This window comes from Schistocerca nitens, chromosome 7 (genome assembly GCF_023898315.1).
Source record: "Schistocerca nitens isolate TAMUIC-IGC-003100 chromosome 7, iqSchNite1.1, whole genome shotgun sequence".
Classification (NCBI taxonomy): Eukaryota; Metazoa; Arthropoda; class Insecta; order Orthoptera; family Acrididae; genus Schistocerca; species Schistocerca nitens.
Window position 1 is genome coordinate 604,948,287 of NC_064620.1, and position 26,566 is coordinate 604,974,852.

General features: G+C 41.1%; 1 protein-coding gene across 6 annotated transcripts in view; it reads left to right on the forward strand.

Moving 5' to 3' along the window:
* LOC126195414 (protein croquemort-like) overlaps nt 1–26,566 on the forward strand; it is a 1,080,874-nt gene that overhangs the window by 884,732 nt on the left and 169,576 nt on the right. For all 6 annotated transcript variants that reach the window (XM_049934014.1, XM_049934015.1, XM_049934016.1 and 3 more), the window contains one exon: nt 22,611–22,771. In XM_049934014.1, coding sequence (XP_049789971.1) covers nt 22,611–22,771 — 161 coding nt within the window. The remainder of the gene's footprint in view (nt 1–22,610; nt 22,772–26,566) is intronic.

Consider the following 26,566-nt stretch of genomic DNA (forward strand, 5'->3'; position numbering starts at 1 on the left):
CCAGGTTCGCAAACCTCATCCAACGACACCACGGATCACCAAAGTTATAGGAGCCGGCACCTATAAATGTATGTACACCGTGGTTCCGTGAAGATGTTACCGGGTTTAAGGGATGATTGAGACGTTTAGATGCACAAGTTTCAGGTAAGGGTTCCTGGACCAGAAACAAACGAGTCGAAAGTTAGAAGCGAAAATCATTCTGATACCTCTGACAGTGGAATACGTGTTGTTCAGAATGTACGGTATGCAACTTTCAGAGGTAGTAGTGTGGACAAAAAACAAGAAAAATGTCTAGTAAACATGGGCACTAAAATGCATACCTCAACAGCTGTGAGCACTTGTTCATCGTTGCTAGTGAGAGACATCTCCTATATCGAAGAAGTGCTAATAACTCTTAAGGTATGCATTTCTGAAATTGGCGTCCGCTACAATCTTGGCAACGGCAGTATAGATGCATTCCACTGTCAGTCGTATCAGAACGGTTTTTGCTTAAAACTTCAGACTCATTGGTTCCGGTACAGGAACCCTTACCTCAAATTGGTACATTTATCTTTCTCCATCATCTCTGAAAGTCTTTAACATCAACACGGAATTATCCTTTATACACGAGGGTTGGAACTTTAATAGTGGCAACTATTCATTTACAGCTCGTGCAAAATAGATACGTGTTTCAAAGTTTTACTGACCTTCAAAGTAGTCACCAGTATTGTGTATAACCCGTTGCCAGCGATGCGGAAGTCGTAGGATACTCTTAGCAGTGCCAGCTGTGTTGACAGTTCGAGCGGCGCGGTCTATTGCCCGACGAATTTGTAGCAGTTCTGAACTAAATGCCGTGAAGTGTTTCCTTCGGTTTAGAAATAGAGTAGAACTCAAGAGGGCTTAAGTCATGGGAGTGCAGTAGGTGGTATAACACTTAGCAGCCCCAGCAGTCAAACACTTCAGTAACAACTTGCAATGTCCGTGCTTGATCATTGTCCTGCAAAATGATGGTCAGGTCCTGCAGAAACTGCCATCACTTCTGGCTCTAAGATGGTCGTAGGTTGTGTTCCAAAAATGAATACTCCTAACGAAATTATCTTGTCTAACAACACTGCACATTACATCAGTAATTGTCAACATAGCAAAAAATCTGTGAAAGTTCTTCTATAAATTTTTAACTTCAAGAATGCTAACGTCGTCACATCTTGGGCCTCATTTGGTACATTTTATTTGAACACACCAAGAAATAGCTCATAATGCAGAAGAATTTTATCACATGAAAATTACACCCAAAATAGAATACATAAGCTGCCCAGTACTCAAGAAAACACTGAAGTTTCCCAGTCACACAACTTAACAGAAGTAAGTAATTCACACTGGATACATGAATATGATGCCTCCACGCTTCTGGACACTGAGTCCTGCACTACACCCACAATAAATCTAATTTTTATATCTCACCTTCTTCCAGTTGTATTCGAAGTATTTCACCTGTGGTGCCATCTGACTTAAAACAAGACAGAGTGCCTGTTGGAAAGGTCCCTTACCAGGCTGACCACCTCCCAGAAGAAAGGGGTTCTGCATTACATTGGTGTTTACTGCTAAAATTCCGAGTGTATACGTTCCTTGAAGAGCCAACCGATTTATTGCTCGCTCGTAAGTATATGTCGTGAAAAGACCATAGGGGCAAAACTGGAGATACTAGAGCTCACGCACAGGGTTACCAAGAGTTGTCTCTCCCCCCCCCCCCGCCCCCCCCCCCCGCCCCCCCCCCCCGCCCCCCCCCCCGCCCCTCAAGCCAGTCACGTCGGAAACAGGTGAGGGATAAACAGAGTACCCTCCGCCACAGACCATACGGTGACTAGCGTGGTATAGACGTAGAGCTAATAATTATTCTTCAGAAACGGTTTCCATTAAACACAACAACAAAACATGAGAAATAGTGGGAAGGCCATTATGTTAAAAAAATTACCACGACGAACTCCTCGAGTTCGAGGTCGCAAGTTCAATCTTTGGTAAGACTCATTTGTGAAAGTGTTGTGATAACAATTGGACAGAAAAATATTAGTTGCTAATGACTCACCAAGTGCATCAGGATGACAACATAAAATGAGTGTCTGGGAAGTACAGATATCAACCTTATGTGGGATGTATGTATTACACCTCACAAAATGGACATCATCGAGATTCAAGGAATGTTCAAAACAAAAAATTAACTTGCAATATGATCACATAGACCGAAGGCGAAATGTTTGGAAATTACAAACAGTGCATGACGTTCAGCTGGGTACCCTCTTTTAAAGAATAGATATAAAATCACATCGGTGTAACGGGGTGGTGAACTGATGGAATGTGATGTTATGCAACCGAATGCGAAACAGTCTGTCGTGGAGCTTGTCGTTAAACTGGCTGTCCTTTAAGGCGTAGCTGCAGGTAGTGCGATAATGTTTTATTCTCATGGAAAAAAAATGGACATCCGGACGCCAAATTTGTCGAGTGGTTCCAGGTGGTATGAATTGCAATGTCACAAATTTTTCAAGAGCGGTAGTTTGCTCTAAAGGAGTATGATTTTTACACGCAGACCAGGAATCGAGCAAAAGCAGTTATTGCTACGACATAAATATTTGCTAGTGCCCTTGTAAGATCACGCAAACGGGAAACAATCGTAAGGGGGGGGGGGGGGGCGGGCGGGCGGGCAGGCAGAGCTGCTCCAACTTTTCGCAGCACAATAAAAAACTTTCAGCCAATTTACCATCCAAATTAATATTCGGCATAACTATCTGTATACGGATGCATTAAGACATTGACGTTAGTTGATTTCATATAACTCTCTTGGTACCTCTAATTTCCAGGGTTCCTTTCATATGCATTTCCTCTTGAAATTCCTAATGGTCGAAGTTGAAAAAGAATTCCTTACTGTACGATAAGTTTATTTCATTTAAAAATTTTCGGGCAGATTCCGCAGTTCGCTGTACATCGTCAAGTTGACGCTTTCTTTGAAATTTCGTTATTTTGTCTTACAGTTCTGTAGCAGTGTTCGAAATAATGCAGCCATCCATTGCTTCCCTTGAAATAACTGTAGTCCAGGTCGCGCGCAATCTGATTTGCGTAACGCAGGTCGCTATAATGCACGTCCTGTAAATGTGTCGATCATCCTTGAAATGCGCTCACAGCAATTTTTGTAACAACAGCGACTTTTTCTTCCTTGAATAGCCGTATTTTTTCTGATGCACCACACGATCATATTGCTGCGGACTCATTCGAAATCTGCTTAAAATTCTTTTTTACTATGCTGCGGATCTTCCATGCACGTAATTATGTTTAGCAACCGATCCTTGGACAACGATAGTTCTTTTCAAAGTTTCACTAGAGACTGGATTTATGGCTCCCTGTCCGATGAGGACGATGAATTATAAGGCTACACACCGGTTTCAGTATGACTTTCACTTCTCAAGCACATATCGTAGTCACTGTACTCTTCATGCGCATTGTCCGCACAACTTCGTTTAGAAAGGAACTAGCGATAAAATTTGGAAGTATAGCTACCTTACGGCAAAATAATTCGACGCACCTTTTCATTACACTTAACGTTAATACTCTTTTTGGCGATAATCCCTGAGTATTTGCAAAATTTGTGTAATTCTTTTCGTCAATGAAGCAGCTTCAGATGACCCCTAAAAAGTATTGTTATAAAAATGAAATCAGTTGCAGCGTAAGTAGTTCGCAGACTATAATGTATAGTGTTGAATAATTTCGATGGAAGGAAGAGAGCACAGATTTGAGTTACTGCATGCTACATTTTTCTTTGAATCTGTAAATCGTAACTGAACTGGAACTTTTCTACAAATTTTACACTATTGTTCAGTTCCGTAATCTTTAAAATTTTACTTGTAACATTGTACGTAATATTGTGTGTAAGCGTTGTCCTCATCAAAAAGTTCGTGGAAAAGTTAAGAGAACAAATATGATTCTTTTACTGCCGTAAATAAGAGTAGTATACTGCATCACTAAACATAAAAACGGAAAAAAACTTATACCAATAGCCTTAAAACTTTCAGGAAGTAACGTCAGTTTCTCTATAGTGACTAAATTAATTCATAAAATGTTTGCAAACACCGATGTTCACTATCTATGGCGTCAGAAAAAAACTGTGGGGAATAAAGACATCTCTCATAAATAAACTATAATTCAATATTTGTAAGACTCTCAGAAAGTAACTGAGTTTTTGTTAAGCATGGTCACAACACAAAGCAGTATCCTGGACCTTGGTATTCTTTTTTCTTCTCCTTCATTATTGACTTGCAAGCTTTCAAAATGATAGTGTATGTAGGTGACGATGGTTTTATATCACCTATTTTTATGGATAGGATATGGTCCAACTAATTTTGAAATGATAGACATTGTCCCTTTGCGTCTTAGCGTTTTTAAATGTTTAAAAAGTTTGAATCCATGTGATATTTCACCTTCATTGACATAAGGTCTGTGTGTTTCGATTAAAGTCAAACGTTTTTGTTGTCTTCGCTGTTATCGCAACTTGTCTGTGACGCCAGCTTCGTTTTGTATTGTTACCATGTAAAACTAAACAGTGACTGTATCAAATCTACATGCGTTTATTGATCCATATTACACTGCGTTTATACAGTATACTTCCAGCAGTAAAGGATTCCTCAAGGCTTTAACAAATGCTGTGTATGAAACTTCTGCAGTTAGCCTGGTGGCAGTATAATGCTAAGCCACACTAACGGTATCTTCAACGGAAGCACTGTGTGGTGCGTAGTCAAGATCTGGGTAACAGTCGTCCTTAAAATCTTCAAGCATTACTGTCACTGCCACATTAATACTTTGGGACGTCACTGTTTCCAGCTATAGACAACAAAATAAATACTGTAAAACAACATTACATATAAGGCCAACAAGCACTTTCTATCGGTTCTAATGGAACTACTTCCAACCAGCATATAATGCAGTTATTCGAAACCATATAACTAAAGTGATGATTAGCACTTTCTTCCGCGGACTCCCTTAGTTGTTGGCTTTACGGTGAAAAATATAAGAACGAATTTTACAATTCAGAATCTCATTGCCATCGACGTCATTCGAGACTATTACATTATTTTCAGAAACAACGCATAACCCGCATAATTCAGGTCGGACAGGGATTTGAGCGCACCTCTTCCAGGTTTCCTATCGAGTGTTGAGATTAAAGATGTAAACAACCATGCATGAGCAGCGCCTATTAGACGGAGGGGGTCCGACAGCCGATCAGTTCGTCATTCCACCAAGGAGGAGGTACACGGCTCGTGTTGCCTGTAGTTCAACCATGCCTAGACGGTCACTACCGAGGTTCGATTGCGTCCGCATTGGTACTTTGTGTCAGGAAGGGCTCTCAACAAGGGAAATGTCCAGGCGTCTTGGAGTGAATCAAAGCGATGTTGTTCTTCGGGCATGGAGGAGATACAGAGAGACCGGAACTGTCGATGACATGCCTCGGTCAGAACGGCCGGCCGCGGTGGTCTAGCGGTTCTAGGCGCTCAGTCCGGAGCCGCGCGACTGCTACGGTCGCAGGTTCGAATCCTGCCTTGGGCATGGATGTGTGTGATGTCCTTAGGTTAGTTAGGTTTAAATAGTTCTAAGTTCTAGGGGACTGATGACCATAGATGTTAAGTCCCATAGTGCTCAGAGCCATTTGAACCATTTGAATCGGTCAGAACGCCCAAGGGCTACTTGCTACTGTAGTGGATGACAACTAGCTTTATGGCTCGGAGGAACACTGACAGCAACGCCACCATGTTGAATAATGCTTTTCGTGCAGCCACAGGACGTCGTGTTAAGACTCAAACTGCATGATGTGCATTTTCACTCCCGACGTCCATGGTGACATCTTTGCAACCACGACAAGATGCAGCACAGTACAGATGGGCCCAACAACATGCCGAATGGACCGCTCAGGACTGGCATCACGTTCTATTCACCGACGAGTGTCGCAAATGCCTTCAACCCGACAATCATCGCAGACATGTTTGGAGGTAACCCGGTCAGGCTGAACCCGCATTAGACACATTGTCCAGCGAGTGCAGCAAGGTGGAGGTTCCCTGCTGTTTTGGGGTGGCATTATGTGGGGCCGACGTAAGCCGCTGGTGGTCATGGAAGACGCCGTAACGGCTGTACGATAAGTGAATGCCATCCTCCGATCAATAGTCAACAATATCGGCAGCATGTTGGCGAGACATTCGTCTTCATGGACGACAATTCGCGCCCCCCATCGTGCACATCTTGTGAATGACTTCCTTCAGGATAACGACATCGCTCGACTAGAGTGGACAGCATGTTCTCCGGACATGAACTCTATCGAACATGCCTCGGATAGATTGAAAAGGGCTGTTTATGGACGACGTGACCACCCACCATTCTGAGGGACCTACGCCGAATCGCCATTGAGGAGTGGGGCAATCTGGACCAACAGCGCCTTGATGAACTTGTGGATAGTATGCTATGACGAATACAGGCATGCATCAATGCAAGAGAACGTGCTACTGGGTATTAGGGGTACCGGTTTGTACAGCAATCTGGACCACCACATCTGAAGGTCTCGTTGTATGGTGGTGCAACATGCAATGTGTGGTTTTCATGAGCAATAAAAAGGGTGGAAATGATGTTTATGTTGACGTGTTTCAATTTTCTGTACACGTTCCGGAACTCTCGGAACCGAGGTGATGCAAAACCTTTTTTGATGTATTTTCCAATGTCTGCTAAACGTGGAAGATTTTGAAGCTCGAGAGTGCCATTCTCGACTCTACACTTGCCATGCTATGAAGAGAAACTACAAAAATACTACAAAAATAAAGAAAAACGTTAGTTAACATGCGATACACTCCTACGATTCGTTCTAAACGTAAAAGAATAGAGTACGCTGTTTGTCAAAATTTGGTGTAGGTGCCTAGGACTTCGCTGGACAACGTGGAGCACATTCGGTACCTTTTTACTTAGCATTTGTCACAAAATTGAGGTTTTACATCACCTATATTTTTAAGTTAAATTATATAAAAGATACGTTCTTAATTTGTAAACTTACACATTAATTTAGAAAGCTGAAAGTTGATAATGAAGAGTCGTAGATGATAGTAGTTCCATGTATTCCATCTTATCAGACTTTCACTAACTGTTGTTGATGAAGCGCCATCACTACTCTGATGACACAGCTCTCGTAGCCCTCTGCTTCACAGTTCAGAAATCACTTTAACTCAGACCAAAAATTTAAATTTCAGTACCAGTTGTCACTTTTCCCATTGAAAGTCGTATTCAGTATTCCCAGTTTCAGGGACTTGTTTCCACATCATTGTCTCTTTAAAAAGTAGTTTGAAACTAAAAGTCAATACCAATGAACGCAATTTGCATTTAAAAATTTTTTTGTTGGAAATACAGTCGTTAATAATAAAATTCAACAATAATTAACGTCTTTCGTTTTTAATTTTTTGGGTAGGTGTAAAGTCACCCCCTTCCCTTGGTAATGCGCGTTATGGAAAATGCTTTGTTATTGCTAGGGTTGATTAAACAGGTAATTATTGATCACGGAAGTCTTTTCATTTACGTTTTACTATCAATATGTTTCTTCACGACAGTGACTGATTTTCAAACGCGGCACAGTATGAAACATAAATCACAACTGTGCTCGCTTTCCCGCGGAATAACTGAAATACTTTTCTCCTACAAACTGACGTATCACTCTTAACTGCTAATTCCACACACTACCAAATTCTGCAACATAACTTAGCCGTGGCGCGCGACCGCTCCGTACGGTAGCTCAAAACTCCAAGCCACCAGTACTCGCGAACTCTTGTTATACAGTAAGACAACGCTTCCACAGAGAAAGGGCGCCCTTGGCACAGCAAGTTCCGGAACCCAGCGCTTACGTTAGGATTCTAATATCGATACGTTATGACGTCACAGGTAGCAGCACTCCTTACATAGTGCAGCTCACTTCGGCAGCGGTGAGGTAGGTAAAAAATGCACACAGGCAGCAGGGGAAGAAAGTGATTCTGAAAAAGACACACACTTAACTACTCTTTCTGTAGAAAAGAACCTTGAATAGATGTAATTAGTCATCTTCACAGATAGCTAACAAACGTCGAAAATACACTCACGTGTTACGAAGTTTTCGTCTGGGATGTAGCCTTACACAAGAGTGTAAAATGAAAAACAAACATTACTGATAGGTAAACAAAATCTTTCTAAGTGTGGTGATATGGAAGTAGGGACAGATCAGACAACTAATAAATACAATGAAGGTGTTAATCTGATCTTGGAGTTAAGAAATTAGTTACAAATTTTCTAAGGCGGGTTCAGTTGATTTCAGCTCCCGAGACATCAGTAAATATTTAGTTTGGATAATAAAAACTGAGAGACTGACTACAGTGGGCAGGTGGAAATGATTTAGGGTGCAGTGCGCAAGCGCGTATGAAAAGACTTGCTGGAGACACAATAGCGTACAGAGCAGCATCAAAGCAGTCTTCTTACTAAAATACAGCCACCAGCACCAACGACTCCGAAGCACTGTGCCCTGTCCTTTCAAACATCAGGCTTCCTTGTCCACAACTAAGGCTGAGCTTCAATCTTTGCTACCCGCAACCTAAACTCCACGTCTTCTGCCGCACCGTCGGCCACTTGACACATCTCCACCTAACACAGGCTTCATCCGTTCCCTGCTCCAACTCAGTCATTCGAAGTTCAAATCTTATAACGTAGTGTACTCAACTGTGTGGCTTGGGTTTCATTTAAACACTGCCATTAACATATGTTTATAAATCAAAAACGATTTTAAGCACCATCAACGTACCACCATCCTATGAAATAACTGGAAAATGTGATTATTTCGTCATGTTACTATTTTGATATTATTCATATATATTTGTATAATGCTTTCGGCCTATACCATTACCAGCTACGACGAAGGAAAGAAACAAAATGTTGTGAGGAAACTCCTGTTACATTTATTCAGATGTCTGCTTCTAACACTTGCCGTAGCTCAAACGGGTACCGTAAATACGATACTATACATTTACCAGTGAGAGCAAAGTGATGGAAAGGTAGTTTTATTAGTGAAAGGGCAGCGACTTCACTAGCGGAAGGGCAAACAGGCAACGTCCGTTACCCTAACAATTATTTATCACTCATTCGAAATAAAATTGCAAATTTGATAACTCTACTAGCCTGCTGCCTAATACTGTTTGTTCGCGTAAAGCTATTGACATCCATACTCATCGAAACTGATATCAAAACAAGGGAATGTTAGTGTCGGTTGGTGGGTAGACCGATGATAGTTCCAAAATTATTCCACCTGTTGACTTGTTGTTTTGCGTGGGTTGCTGGCGACGTATACAAGAAATTTGAATTTCCAATAAACCGTATGAGCTCGATCGCTGTGACAACTGCAACAATCAGACGCCTTGGGTTCACTGTCGTCGTTCGTCCTCCATACTGTGCCTACGATTTTCATCTGTTTCCAATACTTAAAAGAAGACCTTCGAGGACTTCACTCAGATAGGGACGAAGAGGTGACAGCAGAGGTGAGGTTGTGGCTCAGTCACTAACGTCGAACATTCTACAGTGAAAGTATCAAGAAACTAGTCTCACATTGGGAGAAATGTTTTCGTCGGGGTGACCATACAGGAATAAATACGGAGACATGAAGAATAAAGTGGCCGGCTTAATGCGGAAGTTCGAGGAACTGCCGCGTCACTCCGACTAAGCGGTGGAGCAGTTGCACTTCAAAAGTCGTTACAGCTAATTACGGTAACTGTTCTAATCGCATATGTGCCACGGACTTGTAAGAAAAGTGCGCGTCCAGAATGGAATGCACTCGTGAAATAGATTCACAGTTACGCTGCATAAATGCAATAGCAAGATAAATAAAATCAGAAGGAATGTGTTCATGAAGACTTCTTTAAAATTCCATGTTTCCCGTCAAGAGTTCGAAATGCTCAGTCTACTACAATACGCATTTGCATTCCCCAGGGAAAGGATTTTGGACACATTGAAGAGATTTCTCTAATATTATTGTTCGTGCTGCAGCAGTGTAATATTTTAAATCTTCTTGGGTCGGAAGACGTGACATCTTTGAGTGAAACTGACAGAAAAAGAGCAAATGCCAACAAATCAGGCGAGTGTGCAGTCGAGCTGATAACGCCTCCACGTCCTATCCAGCGACCAGGGAAGACCCGTATGACCGCTTTCCTATTCACAAGCGGCTAGTGCTTCGGGCACTCATCGTTCTGGTACGTCACACGTCCATATATTTCAAGAGGTGCTTCCCTCTAGGAAAGCCGCTGGCACTTTGGTAAGAAACTGTGCGTACCTTTCAACCCTTAACGTTTCTTCAATGAAGTGAGAACCAATCGCTTAGTCACGAACGTTTCTTTGAGGCTACGTTTCTTTGTGCCTACAGCCCCAGCCACCTTTTACCCCAGGGAGAAATGGCCGGCACTCAATTTAAGAGCAGTGGATGGAACGAGGAAAATTCCAGCTCCCACGCGGAACATAACCCGGGACAGCTAGCGCTACAACACAGCTATCTACCGAGTACTCTACCGCGACTACTGATCTGTGAACATTTTCTCCTTGTACAGCAACAACAAGCACTGGACAAACGCGAACGACACACACAGATTGTAAGCCAGCTATCTTGTGTGCCTCTTTTATACCACACCGCGGCCGTACAGCACTCATCCACACTTGTCCATTATACGTAGGCTGCAATAGCCGCATCTGGTTCTTGTTTACTATTCTCAAGTTATCTCTAGATGCTACTTGTAGACCCGCACAGATATTTAATTATGTCAGCAGATAATTGATTGCTAATTTAGATACACAGTCATTACTATGGATTCAGTTGGGAATATCCCAAACGTGTACCATTGGCGGTCTATCATCGCTTACTATATAAAAATGTAAGTTAATTCACATGAGCTGGAAAAACAAAACATACAATGTTAGAATACAGCATTAGTAGCGTGGTGCTTGGCTTAGTCACCTCGGTTAAATATCCCGGCGTAGCGTTGGAAACTAACATGAAATGGAATGAGCATATAAGCTTTGTAGTGGGGAAGGTGAATCGTCGACTTCGGTTTATTAGGAGGATTTTAGGAAAGTGTAGTTCATATGGATGGCACATTGGACACCAGTGAGACCCATTGTTGACTGTTAGTGTTTGGAATCCGCACCAGTTCGATTAAAGGAAGACATCGAAAAAATTCAGACCGGGCAGCTAGATTTGTTACCGATGGTTTAGAACAACACACAAGTACTATGGAGATGTTTCGGCAACTTTAATGGGAATCACTGCAGGGAAGGAGACGGTTTTCGAGAAGCGCTATTGTGAAAATTTAGAAAATAGGCATCTGAGGCTGACTGCAGAACAATTCTACTGCCTTCAACGTACATTTCGCGTAAGGACCAGGACGATAAGAGAGAATAGGGCTCTGGCTCGTATGGAGGGATACAGACAGAGCGAGGGGGAAAACTATGTTCTGCTTGTCGAACACGCAGTGAATGACTTGTAGCGGTATAAGGTACCCTCCGCCGCAAACCGTGCGGTGGCTTACGGAGTACATACAGGGTGTTACAAAAATGTACGGCCAAACTTTCAGGAAACATTCCTCACACACAAATAAAGAAAAGATGTTATGTGGACATTTGTCCGCAAACGCTTAATTTCCATGTTAGAGCTCATTTTAGTTTCGTTCACCAACGCTCAATGGAGCACGTTATCATGATTTCATACGGGATACTCTACCTGTGCTGCTAGAACATGTGCCTTTACAAGTACGACACAACATGTGGTTCATGCACGATGGAGCTCCTGCACATTTCAGTCGAAGTGTTCGCACGCTTCTCAACAACACATTCGGTGACCGATGGATTGGCAGAGGCGGACCAATTCCATGGCCTCCATGCTCTTCTGACCTCAACCCTCTTGACTTTCATTTATGGGGGCATTTGAAAGCTCTTGTCTACGCAACCCCGGTACCAAATGTAGAGACTCTTGGTGCTCGTATTGTGGACGGCTGTGATACAATACGCCATTCTCCAGGGCTGCATCAGCGCATCAGGGATTCCATGCGACGGAGGGTGGATGCATGTATCCTCGCTAACGGAGGACATTTTGAACATTTCCTGTAAAAAAAGTGTTTGAAGTCACTTTGGTACGTTCTGTTGCTGTGTGTTTCCATTCCATGATTAATGTGGTTTGAAGAGAAGTAATAAAATGAGCTCTAACATGGAAAGTAGGCGTTTCTGGACACATGTCCACATAACGTATTTTCTTTCTTTGTGTGTGAGGAATATTTCCTGAAAGTTTGGCCGTACCTTTTTGTAACACCCTGTATATACGTGTGGATGTACTGTTTGATAATACTCGGGTCCGCGCCTTCCTGAAATTTAAATGAAATCATTCCGCTTTAGGCTGCTAAAACATTTATTGCGATTGATATTTCGGCACTTGACAGTTTGCAAACATTCTGAAAGCAACGAGTCTCTGGGGTGTTTTATATGAAGCTTGATCTGCGTGAATAACAACCATCCATTAAGAAATCTTATTCAGTTGTTAGGAGTATCCATAATGAATAAATCTTTCTTTCCTGTAGCGAGAAAATGTGAAATCCAAATCTGAAAAAGCCTACAGTGTTAGACAGGGCAAATATCTGGAATGTATCCTTAACTTACGAAAATTGCGCACTGTTTATACTTTCATAATCGAAAAACATACATATTGCGATTATGGTATCAAGCTCAAATTTGTCAGGTGCCGTATTGAGGTTTACGGTTCCTTGGCGGTGCAAGAAATTGATTGACCTGCTGTCGTAAAATACGGGTATTTGTCACATATTTCGCTACTCGGAAAATCACTCATCAAAGCCTACCTGTAGATGAACCATCTACTTATTTGCCGGCCTTGATAGTCCAGCGGAAACGCGCGTGCCTGGAAAACGAGAAGTTGCGGATCCGGTCTCGGCCGGATCTCGGATTTTTCCGTCTTCGTTTCAGCTTAGCCCTCACCTCTCAACTGTGCGAAGAGTAGTCAGAAACAACATGGGGTTGCGATTCTGCGTTAAATTTTAGGTTACCTTCTCCCGTTTGGATAACTAGGGTAGTTACTGTTATTGTTATCGTTATCGTTGTTGGCTTTCAAACCGTAGCCTGGTACGGAATTACGTAGGCGTAAACGATGTGATGCCATGCAGGCAATTTTTATGTCAGTTATGACGATACGAAGACGTGGACACAACACAACACTCAGTCCCTGAGCTGAGAAAATCTCACACGCGGCCGGGAATCGAACACGGGTCACTTCTGTTAGCAATCTGCCGCGCTGACACCGCAGGTAATGAGATGGAAGGTAGGGGTGGGTCATGTACTCGCAAATCGTCGAAGTGTGGCGTTCAGTAGAACGACCTGCACCAGGCCACCAGGCTACTGGGCCACACAAAATTATCATCATCATCATCTATACACACAGGTTGCACAGAAACCAGAGACCGCGAGTCGTACCCCACTTATCCATTTTTTATGGATATATTTGGTCTCTAATCACAATGTTGACAACAGTTTACCTGTTATAAACCGAAGCTGATTTACTTGGGCTAACTTCATTTGTTGTGTCGTCGTCGTCGTCGTCGTCGTCGTCGTCGTCAACGCGACATCAGCTGCTACATGCCATCCGCTTCTAGACATCTCCATGTTTTACGGACTATGTAGCCATGCAGCTCGTGTAAGTCTCCCTGTTGCGAACCACTCATCTCCCTTCAGTCAGTCAACTCGGTCTTCTCTATTTCTTGGGTAGGGGACAACATTTTCGGCCAGCTGAGTTTAAGGGACACAGTACTATTTTTAGTCAAAAGCTATCTTCCGAGCGAGTAGTGATTTTATTCACGAAACTCTGATAGGGAATTTTGTGATAATCCAGCGGATTCGTACACTGGCTTCCCACTACAGCTGCTCTGATGCATTTCTCTGTTGGCAGCAGGTGCTAACCCACTCAGTGAACACTCTCCGAGAAACAGTTACAAATGAAGGTGCTGCTCTACGTCTCTGATAAGCGTGCGTTACTATGCTTCTGACACATTCAGCTGGCTTCCACAAGAACTGTAGGTTCTCAGCGACGAGCCGCATAGTTGCTATCCAACGTGGTAATCTCTACTCCCTGCAGGAGTAACTAAGGCCTGTACAACTGTGGTTACTACTCAAGGGGATGTAATGTACCGTATGTTGTTCTACTTTACGTCTGGAATATTTGTCACCTACAAGTACAAACATGAGCTGTTACGAAGGTTTCCAGTTGCACCCAGTGTGTACCACATGAACGTCGCCTACAAGTTTTTCTAATGAGTAGTAAAACCTGTTCAATCAATCCTGACCGTTACGGTCTGATGACTCCAAATAATTCCAGGCGTGAGAGTTCTAACAACAGGCCATTCATTCATTCATATTCCGATGGAACCACTCTTCTATCATTGGCTGTTCCTTCTAGTTCCACGTAATTATCACATCGTGTACTCTTCTAACCGTCTTCCAAATACGTTATCGTAGGCCGTCTTCTTTCTCCCCAACATTTCCCTGTCAAGACTGTTAACGTTGAAAGTGATGTCTGATGGCATGTCTATTAAATTTTACTTTTGTATTTTCCGTTTCCTTTAATACTACTTTCTTTTCGTTGACTTCTCTTAAGATTCTGCTTGGTTATTGATTAGGGCAATTCACTATAATTTTTCATAATTATTTTATTTCAACATTACATGCTATATTATTATTATTATTATTATTATTTATTTCTTTCTTTCTTTCTTTCTTTCTTTCTTTTCTCAGACGCTATATCTGGTCAAAAATGGAAAGTTACGCGGACCTTGATCAAGCGTGACTTCCTTTTAACTCTACGGTATATGTTACATTGCATTTAGGAACTTTAGGATAATTGAACAAGCATCAATAATTACAGATTTCTGTAGTTGTATATATAAGTTTGGATGTAGCTGTATTGCGTTGATGTACTGGTGGATATTGTGTGGTATGACTCCTGTAGTTGATAGTATAATTGGTATAATGTCAACTTTATCCTGATGCCACATGTCCTTGACTTCCTCAGCCAGTTGGATGCATTTTTCAATTTTTTTCTCCTGCTTCTTTTGTATATTTGTTGTATTGGGTATGGATATTTCGATAAATTGTTAATTTCTTCTTTTTATTGGTGAGTATGATGTCAGGTTTGTTATGTGGTGTTGCTTTATGTGTTATAATGGTTCTGTTCCAGTATAATTTGTATTCATCCTCCAGTACATTTTGTGGTGCATACTTGTATGTGGGAACGTGCTGTTTTATAAGTTTATGTTGTAAGGCAAGCTGTTGATGTATTGTATTTGCTACATTGTCATGTCTTCTGGGGTATTCTGTATTTGCTAGTATTGTACATCCGCTTGTGATGTGATCTACTGTTTCTATTTGTTGTTTGTAAAGTCTGCATTTATCTGTTGTGGTATTGGTATCTTTAATAATATGCTTGCTGTAATATCTGGTGTTTGTTTGATCCTGTATTGCAGTCATGAATCCTTCCATCTCACTCTATATATTGCATTTTCTTAGCCATGTGTTGGATGCGTCTTGATCAATGTGTGGCTGTGTTAATGATACGGGTGCTTGCCATGTTCTTTTTCCAATTTACTTTCTTTGTATCTGTTGATGTTATGTGATCTAAAGGGTTGTAGAAGTGGTTATGAAATTGCAGTGGTGTAGCCGATACATTTATATGAGTGATTGCTTTGTGTATTTTGCTAGTTTCTGCGCGTTCTAGAAAGAATTTTCTTAAATTGTCTACCAGTCCATAATGTAGGTCTTTTATGTCAATAAATTTAGTTCCTCTTTAATATTTGTATTGTCTATTCCTATTTTTTGTCTGTATCCTAAATATAGGCATCTGTTTTTTCCATCGCTTCTATCTAATATGTAATCTTCTTGTTTAGTGTGTCTTCCCTTGACTATGCTATTTTTCTTACATTTGTCTGTTTCAAAAGCCATATTTATATCATTGCTGAATACTTCTGTTATCTTTAGTAATTGGTTGAGTTGTTGATTTGTTGCTGCCAGTAGTTTTAGATCATCCATGTATAGCAAATGTGTGATTTTGTGTGGGTATGTTCCAGTAATATTGTATCCATAATTTGTATTATTTAGCAGGTTGGATGGAGGGTTCAGAGCCAGGCAGAACCAGAAAGGACTTAATGAGTCTCCTTGGTATATTCCACACTTAATCTGTATTGGCTGTGATGTGACATTATTTGGATTTGTTTGGATATTGAGTACGGTTTTCCAATTTTACTATGTTTAGGAACTGTATCAATTTAGGATCTACTTTGTATATTTCCAATATTTGTAGTAACCATGAGTGGGGTACACTATCAAAAGCTTTCTGGTAATCAATGTATGCGTAGTGTAGCGACTTTTGTTTAGTTTTAGCTTGATATGTCACCTCTGCATCTATTATCAGTTGCTCTTTACATCCTCGTGCTCTTTTGCAACAGCATTTTTGTTCTTTATAATTTTTTCTGTGTTGTATGTGTCATTAATTTCTGTGTAATGACTGAAATTAATATTTTGTATATTGTTGGTATGCATGTTATGGGGCGATATTTAGCTGGGTTTGCTGTGTCTGCTTGATTTTTAGGTTTCAGATAAGTTATTCCATGTGTAAGTGTATTGGGGAATGTGTATGGGTCTGCAATGTAACTGTTCAATAATTTAGTTAGATGTGAATGTGTTGAGCTGAACTTCTTTAGCCAGAAATTTGCTGTTTTATCTTTTCCAGGGGCTTTCCAATTGTGAGAGGAATTAATTGCTTAGGTGATTTCATGTTGCAAAATTATCACTTCACGCATTTGTGGTATCATCTTGTATGTGTCTGTTTCTGCTTGTATTCACCGTGCATGCCTGTTATGTTGTACCGGGTTTGACCATATGTTGCTCCAGAAGTGTTCCATGTCTGTTATGTTTGGTGGATTGTCTATTTTAATGTGTGTGTTATCTATTGTCTGGTAAAATCTTTTGGTTTGTGTTGAATGTTTGGTTCTGTTTCCTTCTATTTTCACTTTTTTGTATCTTCTAAGTCACTTGGCCAATGCTTGTAAGTTCTGTTTCTTTTCATCTAATTGCTCTATCGCTTCTTGTTGTGAGATTTTACCTAACCTTTTTCGTTTTTTGTCTGGTATTTCATTTCTTATAAATTGTTAGCTGTCTGATGTCTCTTCTCAGTTTTTCTATTCTGATCTGTAGCCTGTGTTGCCATGTTGGTTTTGTGGGTTTCTTATGTGTGTTGGTTGGTTCTGATCTCTGCCTAGAGTGTATATTTAGTGTAGTGAGTGCTCCTATATAAACGAGTAGTTGTAACTCTTCCATCGTTGTATTTTCATTTATTTTGTTATGTATGATTGTGCTGATAGTTGTTATTGTTGTTTCGACTTGTGGGTTATTTGGTGGTCTATGCAAGAATGGTCTAATGTCTGTATTTGTGTCTTTGTATTCTATACATGTCAGCTGAAATTTTTCTTGTATATCTAACATGTGTGTCACTTCACGTTCTATTTGTGCTTGTTCTGGTGGCTGTCTTAAGATTTCGTGTTCCTCTGATTGTTTAATTGATGGGTGTTGTTCTTTGTTCGTTTGCTCTGGGATGTTTGAGTCTATTATTGTATTTTCTTCTTCTTGTGATGGCACATTTTGTTCCAGTATTTGTTGTACTTGTTCTTTGACGTTTTCTAATTCTGACTGGGGTATCCTATTATTTTTTGATTATTATACGGATCTGACCAGCTAGTTGTTGTTCTGTTAAAAATTTTAATTCTGGGTATCTGGTAATAAATGTTGTGTATACTTGTGATCTGTATCCAGTTGTGTTGGTTCCTAAGTTTGTTCTTTGGTAATAACAGAACATGAGGTGTCGGTTAACTTCATCTGACCATCACATCCCCTGTCTTTTTCCTTCTAGAGTGGTTGCAGGAAGCATATCCTGCAAAACAGTGTCGTTACCATTGCAGACGGGCATAGGGTTCAAGCGCCGTCCCCGACCATGACGGCGCTTGTCCGAGGCTTCATTAGTTCTGTCCTGAACCAACTAATCACACTGAAAGGGGGGTTAGTCCTATTAGTGGTTTGTTCTTTTAGTCGCCTTTTACGACTGGCAGAACATACCGAAGGCCTATTATTTTCCCGGGCCTCCACGGGGTTGTTATTGTTATTATTATTATTCTTTACTTTCTCAGACGTTAAGTCTGGTTAAAAATGAAGAGTGACGCGGACCTTGATCAGGCGTCACTTCCTTTTAACTGTATGGTATGTGTTATATTGCATTTAGGAACTTTCGGATAATTGAACATGTATCAATAATTACTGATTTCTGTAGTTGTATATATACGTTTGGATGTAGCTCTATTGCATTGATGTACTGGTGGATATTGTGTGGTATGACTCCTGTAGTTGATAGTATAATTGGTATGATGTCAACTTCATCCTGATGCCACATGTCTTTGACTTCCTCAGCCAGTTGGATGTATTTTTCAATTTTTTCTCCTGTTTTCTTTTGTATATTTGTTGTATTGGGTATGGATATTTCGATTAGTTGTGTTAATTTCTTCTTTTTATTGGTGAGTATGATGTCAGGTTTGTTATGTCGCGTTGTTTTATCTGTTATAATGGTTCTGTTCCAGTATAATTTGTATTCATCATTCTCCAGTACATTTTGTGGTGCATACTTGTATGTAGGAACTTGTTGTTTTAAAAGTTTATGTTGTAAGGCAAGCTGTTGATGTATTATTTTTGCGACATTGTCATGTCTTCTGGGGTATTCTGTATTTGCTAGTATTGTACATCCGCTTGTGATGTGATCTACTGTTTCTATTTGTTGTTTACAAAGTCTGCATTTATCTGTTGTGGTATTGGGATCTTTAATAATATGCTTGCTGTAATACCTGGTGTTTATTGTTTGATCCTGTATTGCAATCATGAATCCTTCTGTCTCACTGTATATATTGCCTTTTCTTAGCCATGTGTTGGATGCGTCTTGATCGATGTGTGGCTGTGTTAGATGATACGGGTGCTTGCCATGAAGTGTTTTCTTTTTCCAATTTACTTTCTTCGTATCTGTTGATGTTATGTGGTCTAACGGGTTGTAGAGGTGGTTATGAAATTGTAGTGGTGTAGCCGATGTATTTATATGAGTGATTGCTTTGTGTATTTTGCTAGTTTCTGCTCGTTCTATAAAGAATTTTCTTAAATTGTCTACCTGTCCATAATGTAGGTTTTTTATATCGATAAATCGCCTTCCTCCTTCCTTTCTGCTTAATGTGAATCTTTGTTGCTGAATGTATGTGATGTATTCTATATTTATGGCATTGTGATCGTGTAAGTGTATTGAGTGCTTCTAGGTCTGTGTTACTCCATTTCACTACTCCAAATGAGGAGGTCAATATTGGTATGGCATAAGTATTTATAGCTTTGGTCTTGTTTCTTGCTGTCAATTCTGTTTTCAGTATTTTTGTTAGTCTTTGTCTATATTTTTCTTTTAGTTCTTCTTTAATATTTGTATTATCTATTCCTATTTTTTGTCTGTATCCTAGATATTTATAGGCATCCGTTTTTTCCATCGCTTCTATGCAGTCGCTGTGGTTATCCAATATGTAATCTTCTTGTTTAGTGTGTTTTCCCTTGACTATGCTATTTTTCTTACATTTGTCTGTTCCAAACGCCATACTTATATCATTGCTGAATACTTCTGTTATCTTTAGTAATTGGTTGAGTTGTTGATTTGTTGCTGCCAGTAGTTTTAGATCATCCATGTATAGCAAATGTGTGATTTTGTGTGGGTATGTTCCAGTAATATTGTATCCATAATTTGTATTATTTAGCATGTTGGATAGTGGGTTCAGAGCAAGGCAGAACCAGAAAGGACTTAATGAGTCTCCTTGGTATATTCCACGCTTAATCTGTATTGGCTGTGATGTGATATTATCTGAATTTGTTTGGATATTAAGTGTGGTTTTCCAGTTTTTCATTACTATGTTTAGGAACTGTATCAATTTAGGATCTACTTTGTATATTTCCAATATTTGTAGTAACCATGAGTGGGGTACACTATCAAAAGCTTTTTGGTAATCAATGTATGCGTAGTGCAGAGACCTTTGTTTAGTTTTAGCTTGATATGTCACCTCTGCATCTATTATCAGTTGCTCTTTACATCCTCGCGCTCCTTTGCAGCAGCCTTTTTGTTCTTCATTTATAATTTTGTTCTGTGTTGTATGTGTCATTAATTTCTGTGTAATGACTGAAGTTAATATTTTGTAGATTGTTGGTAGGCATGTTATGGGGCGATATTTAGCTGGGTTTGCTGTGTCTGCTTGATCTTTAGGTTTCAGATAAGTTATTCCATGTGTAAGTGTATCAGGGAATATGTATGGGTCTGCAATGTAACTGTTAAATAATTTAGTTAGATGTGAATGTGTTGAGGTGAACTTCTTTAGCCAGAAATTTGCTATTTTATCTTTTCCAGGGGCTTTCCAATTGTGAGAGGAATTAATTGCTTAGGTGATTTCATGTTGCAAAATTATCACTTCAGGCATTTGTGGTATCATCTTGTATGTATCTGTTTCTGCTTGTATCCACCGTGCATGCCTGTTATGTTGTACCGGGTTTGACCATATGCTGCTCCAGAAGTGTTCCATGTCTCTTATGTTTGGTGGATTGTCTATTTTTATGTGTGTGTTATCTATTGTTTGGTAAAATTTCTTTTGGTTTGTGTTGAATGTTTGGTTTTGTTTCCTTCTATTTTCACTTTTTTTGTATCTTCTAAGTCGTTTCGCCAAAGCTTGTAATTTTTGCTTCTTTTCATCTAATTGCTCTATTGCTCCTTGTTGTGAGATTTTACCTAACCTTTTTCGTTTTTTGTCTGATATTTCATTTCTTATAAATTGTGTTAACTGTCCGATGTCTTTTCTCAGTTTTTCTATTCTGATCTGTAGCCTGTGTTGCCATGCTGGTTTTGTGGGTTTCTTCTGTGTGTTGGTTGGTTCTGATATCTGCCTAGTGTGTATATTTAGTGTAGTGAGTGCTCCTACATAAACCAGTAGTTGTAACTCTTCCATAGTTGTGTATTCATTTATTTTGTTGTGTATGATTGTGTTGATAGTTTTTATTGTTGTTTCGACTTGTGGGCTATTTGGTGGTCTATGCAAGAATGGTCTAATGTCTGTATTTGTGTCTTTGTATTCTATATATGTCAACTGAAATTTTTCTTCTATATCTAATATGTGTGTCACTTCGTGTTCTATTTGTGCTTGTGCTGGTGGCTGTCTTAAAATTTCATTTTCCTCTGATTGTTTAATTGATGCGTGTTGTTCTTTTTTTGTTTGCTCTGGGATGTTTGAGTCCATTACTGTATTTTCTTCTTCTTCTTCTAATTGCACATTATTTTGTTCCAGTATTTGTTGTACTTGTTGTTTGATGTTTTCTAATTCTGACTGGGGTATCCTGTTATTTTTTATTATTACACGAATCTGATCAGCTAGACGTTGTTCTGTTAAAAATTTTAATTCTGGGTATCTGGTAATAAATGTTGTGTATACTTGTGATCTGTATCCAGTTGTGTTGGTTCCTAGGTTTGTTGCTTGGTAATAACAGAACATGAGGTGTCGATTAACTTCATCTGACCATCTCATCCTCTGTCTTTGTTTTCCTTCTAGGGTGGTTGCAGGAAGCATATCCTGCAAAACACCTCTATTTGGATTTAAATCATTTTCCAGTTGGCTAGCAGTGTCATTACCATTGTGGGCGGGCATAGGGTTCAAGCGCCGTCCCCGACCATGACGGCGCTTGTCCGAGGCTTCTTTAGTTCTGTCCTGAACCAAGTAATCACACTAAAAGGGGGGTTAGCCCTATTAGTGGTTTGTTCTTTTCGTCGCCTTTTACGACTGGCAGAACATACCGGAGGCCTATTCTTTTCCCGGGCCTCCACGGGGTTTATTATTTTCTGAAAGCTAAATGCCGCCAGCAGTTACCAACGGACCGTTGGTTGAACGTCAGTAGGCTTTTCACAGTCCGTTTGGCGACGATGCTGGAGTTCGATATTACGAGAAGGGCGATGTGCACTAATTTCTGTTTCTACACGGCTTTTCACTCACCTACCAGGTCAGTGGACGGGACTATCTTTCCATCAACCGTGGTCTACTAGCAATCGTTAGTGGTAACAGTAATGTCTCTGAAGACTTGTTTTGTCACACTTAGTCCCTCTTACATCATGGAAGTCGATATGTGGCCAGTTATCTGCTCCACCGTTTCCCAAACATCTTGTGCTACGTTGAAGAAGCTCTAAACACCTATATTTCCTTCGTCCTCTCCCAGCACTTCGAGCAGTGTAATGTTAGCAGACGTAGGTTCTACATCCCGTTATTTACGCGACTGGTGTCTGAGCCAACTGCACGGGGTGGCTGGACACATGTGCTCACATAGTGAGTATGACGGAACTAACTTTCCTTCTCATAGGCGTGCCGACACTGAAGCTCTGTACATGTGCTTAAAAAGTGAACCGTGTCTTATCGCTGTTGCAGGAGCTGAGCATATCACCGACGTCGGCGAGTTTCAAACTGTGGCGGGACACGCCCGTCCCCATGAAGCTGGACTTCTACTTCTGGAACTGGACCAACCCAGGCGAGATCACCAACCGTGACACGAAACCCACTTTCGTCCAAATGGGTCCGTACCGATTCAAGTAAGTACGCGAGGAAAATGAACTTTGTCATGTATATGCGATAATCAAGCAATGTCTTTAAATACAGAAACTATTGAAAATATGGAAGTTTCTCAGCGAACTTTGGAAATATATACACGATCGGTTCAAAAATATCCGGACTTCTACCACTGGACGTTAATACGGGGAATGTCCACCCTTCGCCTTTATGACGGCTTTAACTGTGCTGAGGACACTTCCAGCGAGGTGCCTGAATGTCTGTCGAGGAATGGCAGCCCATTCCTCCGAAAGAGCTGAAGCTAGAGAAGGCAGTGATGTTCGGCAGTGCGGTCTGTAGCCAAGTTTACGTTTTAACCCATCCCAAAGGCGTTCAGTGTGGTTTGGATCGCGTCTCCTGGCAGGCAAATCCATTTCAGGAGTCTCGCTGTCCACCAACTATCGCCTCAAAGATGGATCATCGACACGTTGTTCTTTCACCTTGAGACAGTCAGTCATCATCTCCGAACTGTTCCTCTGCTGTACAAGAGTACACAATGCTGTAAAAGGTGTTCATAACCTTCTGTATTTAGCGTTTTCTTAAGCGCAATGAGGGGGAAGCGCCTCCACAACTATTTCAATCATCCTGTTGGTACTACGCTTGATGGCAAGTAATGTTCTCAAGGAATATACCAAATCCAAAGCCCTCCATCAGATTGCCAGCGTGATTGGTCAATCCAAATCACTCTCTTCAAGTCATCCACTGACCAGTGGCGTCGGCCAGTATTGCAACAAGGCCGGTCCCATTCCATTGCCGGTACCATTCCAAAGTACCGCCGTTATCCATGATGGCGGCCATGGCGTCAGACACCCCCCCCCCCCCCTCCGCCTACGTATACGCGCTAGGCATGAAATGTTTTCATAACACCGCCACCATTCCAAAGCACCGTAATTCGACAACAACAAGGTCGCACCCAGTGTATCCACCACGTGGTGCGCGTCTAGTCCCTATTGCCGTGGCGCGGTGCGAGAGAGAGAGAGAGAGAGAGAGAGAGAGAGAGAGAGAGAGAGATGGCGTGATCTGTCACAACCCTGCACCCACATACACGCGCTAGGCAGGACCTATATAAATCAGTGCACGGTCCACCTCTCTCTCACACTGCTCGTATACTTCGTTCGTCCAGTACTTGTCACGTCTTCGTAATTAAACGTGTAAAAGTGAAGCGTTTACGATCCGCCAGTGGCAGCAGCACCAGCAAACGTGCTCATGTGGACGAAGTTCCCTCGTGGTTCTCGTCTGCAGTCCCGCTCGTCGTCAGCTGGCCAGTCAGTGCCACAGTGTAACTACACTCACTAAGGATACGATATTTTATACATGATTACTTATTGCCTAAGCCACATCCTCTTACGTCATCACGTACAATACATTACAATTATATTACAGAAATACATTTCTTAAACAAAATTTTCAAAACAAAATTATAAAAACAATCATGATGGTCAGTTCCTGCGGATAAAATGAACGTTTATTAATTTAGTCATCCCATCACCACATGGTCTCTAAATACTAATTTTTCTATTTCTACTTTCTACAGTTGACGTCAACATGCTACTACTACATACCGTGACCTTTTATAGTAAATCTGTGAACAATTAAAATCATTTGTTGCACATTATTGTAGGTTACTGTAACTCCGAATTTCTCCGATACCCCTTTGATGTTGTGCTTGTTTGACTGGTTATGGCATTGGTCTTCCGCTCCTAGTCTGCTTCTGTCTGTAACGGTAGGCTCAATTCAACGTCATGCTTATCTGTTGAACAAAACAAGAGTTAGTTTTGCACGTTACAGCAAGTAAAACTCAGTGATAGTGGTCAAGGTTCATGGCTCGACTTTAGAGCATCTATCTTTTGTGGTGACCTTCATTATAATCCTTTAAACTGACTGGCGTGTTGTTTTAGCGTCTCTGCTTAACTCAAATAGTTAAGCCCAGACTCGGCTAGCGTCGCTAATATGTCTCTACAACACTCCTACGGCCCAAATCATCAATAAGCTCTGTCGATCACGCTATTGCGTGCGACCAGCCACCTGATTTACGTCTTTCTATGACGGCTCAAAACTCGCCTTTTCACACAACATCCTCATCGCACCCATTACGAATTATCCATGTTTGGTGCGTCCCTATCGCCTAATTTCGATTGACTGGCCACCGGATAATCGTTTTGATCACCGTACTCACACTATCAACACAATTGAGATAACAGGTGCGTCTCGAACACTACTGCGTCGGACAGACCACCTCATAATTATCACCCGAAACACCCACAATCGCCATACGCCGATAACGCAACGGGTGGGTCCTGAACACTACCGCGTCGGACATCATACCCTGCACTCGTCTCAAGAAACGCAACACATTCGGTGGGACGCAATATCCACCTACCACATCACAACACGCTCAAAACACCCCAAATCCATCCACCACAGATCCAGATTTTGTCCTGAAAGTTCTCCTGTCCAATAGCCTTGCCATAAATTTTTGTATAGGAAGTTATGTAGATAAGATAACCCCTTCTATAATTAATCTAATACTTCTAAATATTGTGTCAAAGCTGAAGCAAATTTTCTATACTAAGCGACCCAGTGGTCCCCATACAACAAAATTTAACATCAAACACATAATATATACACACAATCCATACCAAAATAAGACAAGCACATGAAAAACAGGAAAATAAACACACACAACATAAAACAAATAATCACAAAACACAAATAAAACACTGCCTATACTAATACAAATAAACATCTCCAACAAATCACAAAATCTAATCTAATTATACACTACTTTGTTCCCGGCCGCGTTCTTCCGCTGCCGAGTGTGCCGCCATAGTCATTATTGTCTGTTTTGCGCAGTTTGCGTACGGCCAGGGTTCGCCGGACGTATTTCGATTATTTGTGCAGGTTCTGGATTGCGGTCTGCACTCGCTCTCCAGTTCTGCACTAGTTGATCCCTTCCATTTTGATTGGCTGGGTTCCAGTTATTATTACCCTGGTTCCACCTACGTTCCTGTGGCGGAAAATTTTTGTCCTCTATTATCGCGCCACTGTGGGTTGTTTCCCCTATTGTTACTGTTACCGGCATAGTTATTCCTCATCTGGTTTCTGTTTCTCTCTATATTCGCGCCTTGGCCTTCTTCATGCGGTTCCCTTTGCTTCTTCTTCTCACGCACCTGCTGCTCATTATAGGCAAACTCCAGTTCCCTAAGAATGCCCTTAAATGCTTCTACTTCATTTCCGCATCTGCTGATATGTAAGTGGCAACTTCATATAGCGTACGCGTATAATCTCCCCAGGGCTGCACGGTTCGTCCAGATACTGATTCTTTTTCAGCATGTTCTATAAAAATTTCACAACACTTCGGAAACCTGAGCTCTCGAAGTCGCGTGTCATAAGGATTTCTTGTTTAATTCTGTTTTGGGTCTCCTTTGACCAATATCTGCTCATAAATGCATCGCGGAACTCTTGGTATGTTCTGCAACCTTTAGCAACACTACGCATACTTTCCGCTGATGCACCTTCGAAGTGCGCACACACAAAGTCAAGTTTGTACATTAACGGCCACTGTGGTGGTAAAACTGTCCAATGAACGTTTTTGGATGTAACGTATTATCATCCTTACAGTGCTGGAACTTGTGTACCGACAGAAAGTGTTTATAATCAGACTACCTAGTTTCATCTTTCTGTGGTGGCGTTTCGATGTTTTCATAAACTACCTCCGTTGTGCGCCTCCTGGATACCCTGTGGCTCTTGCAAGTGCGAGGTGGATCGCCTAAGCGGGT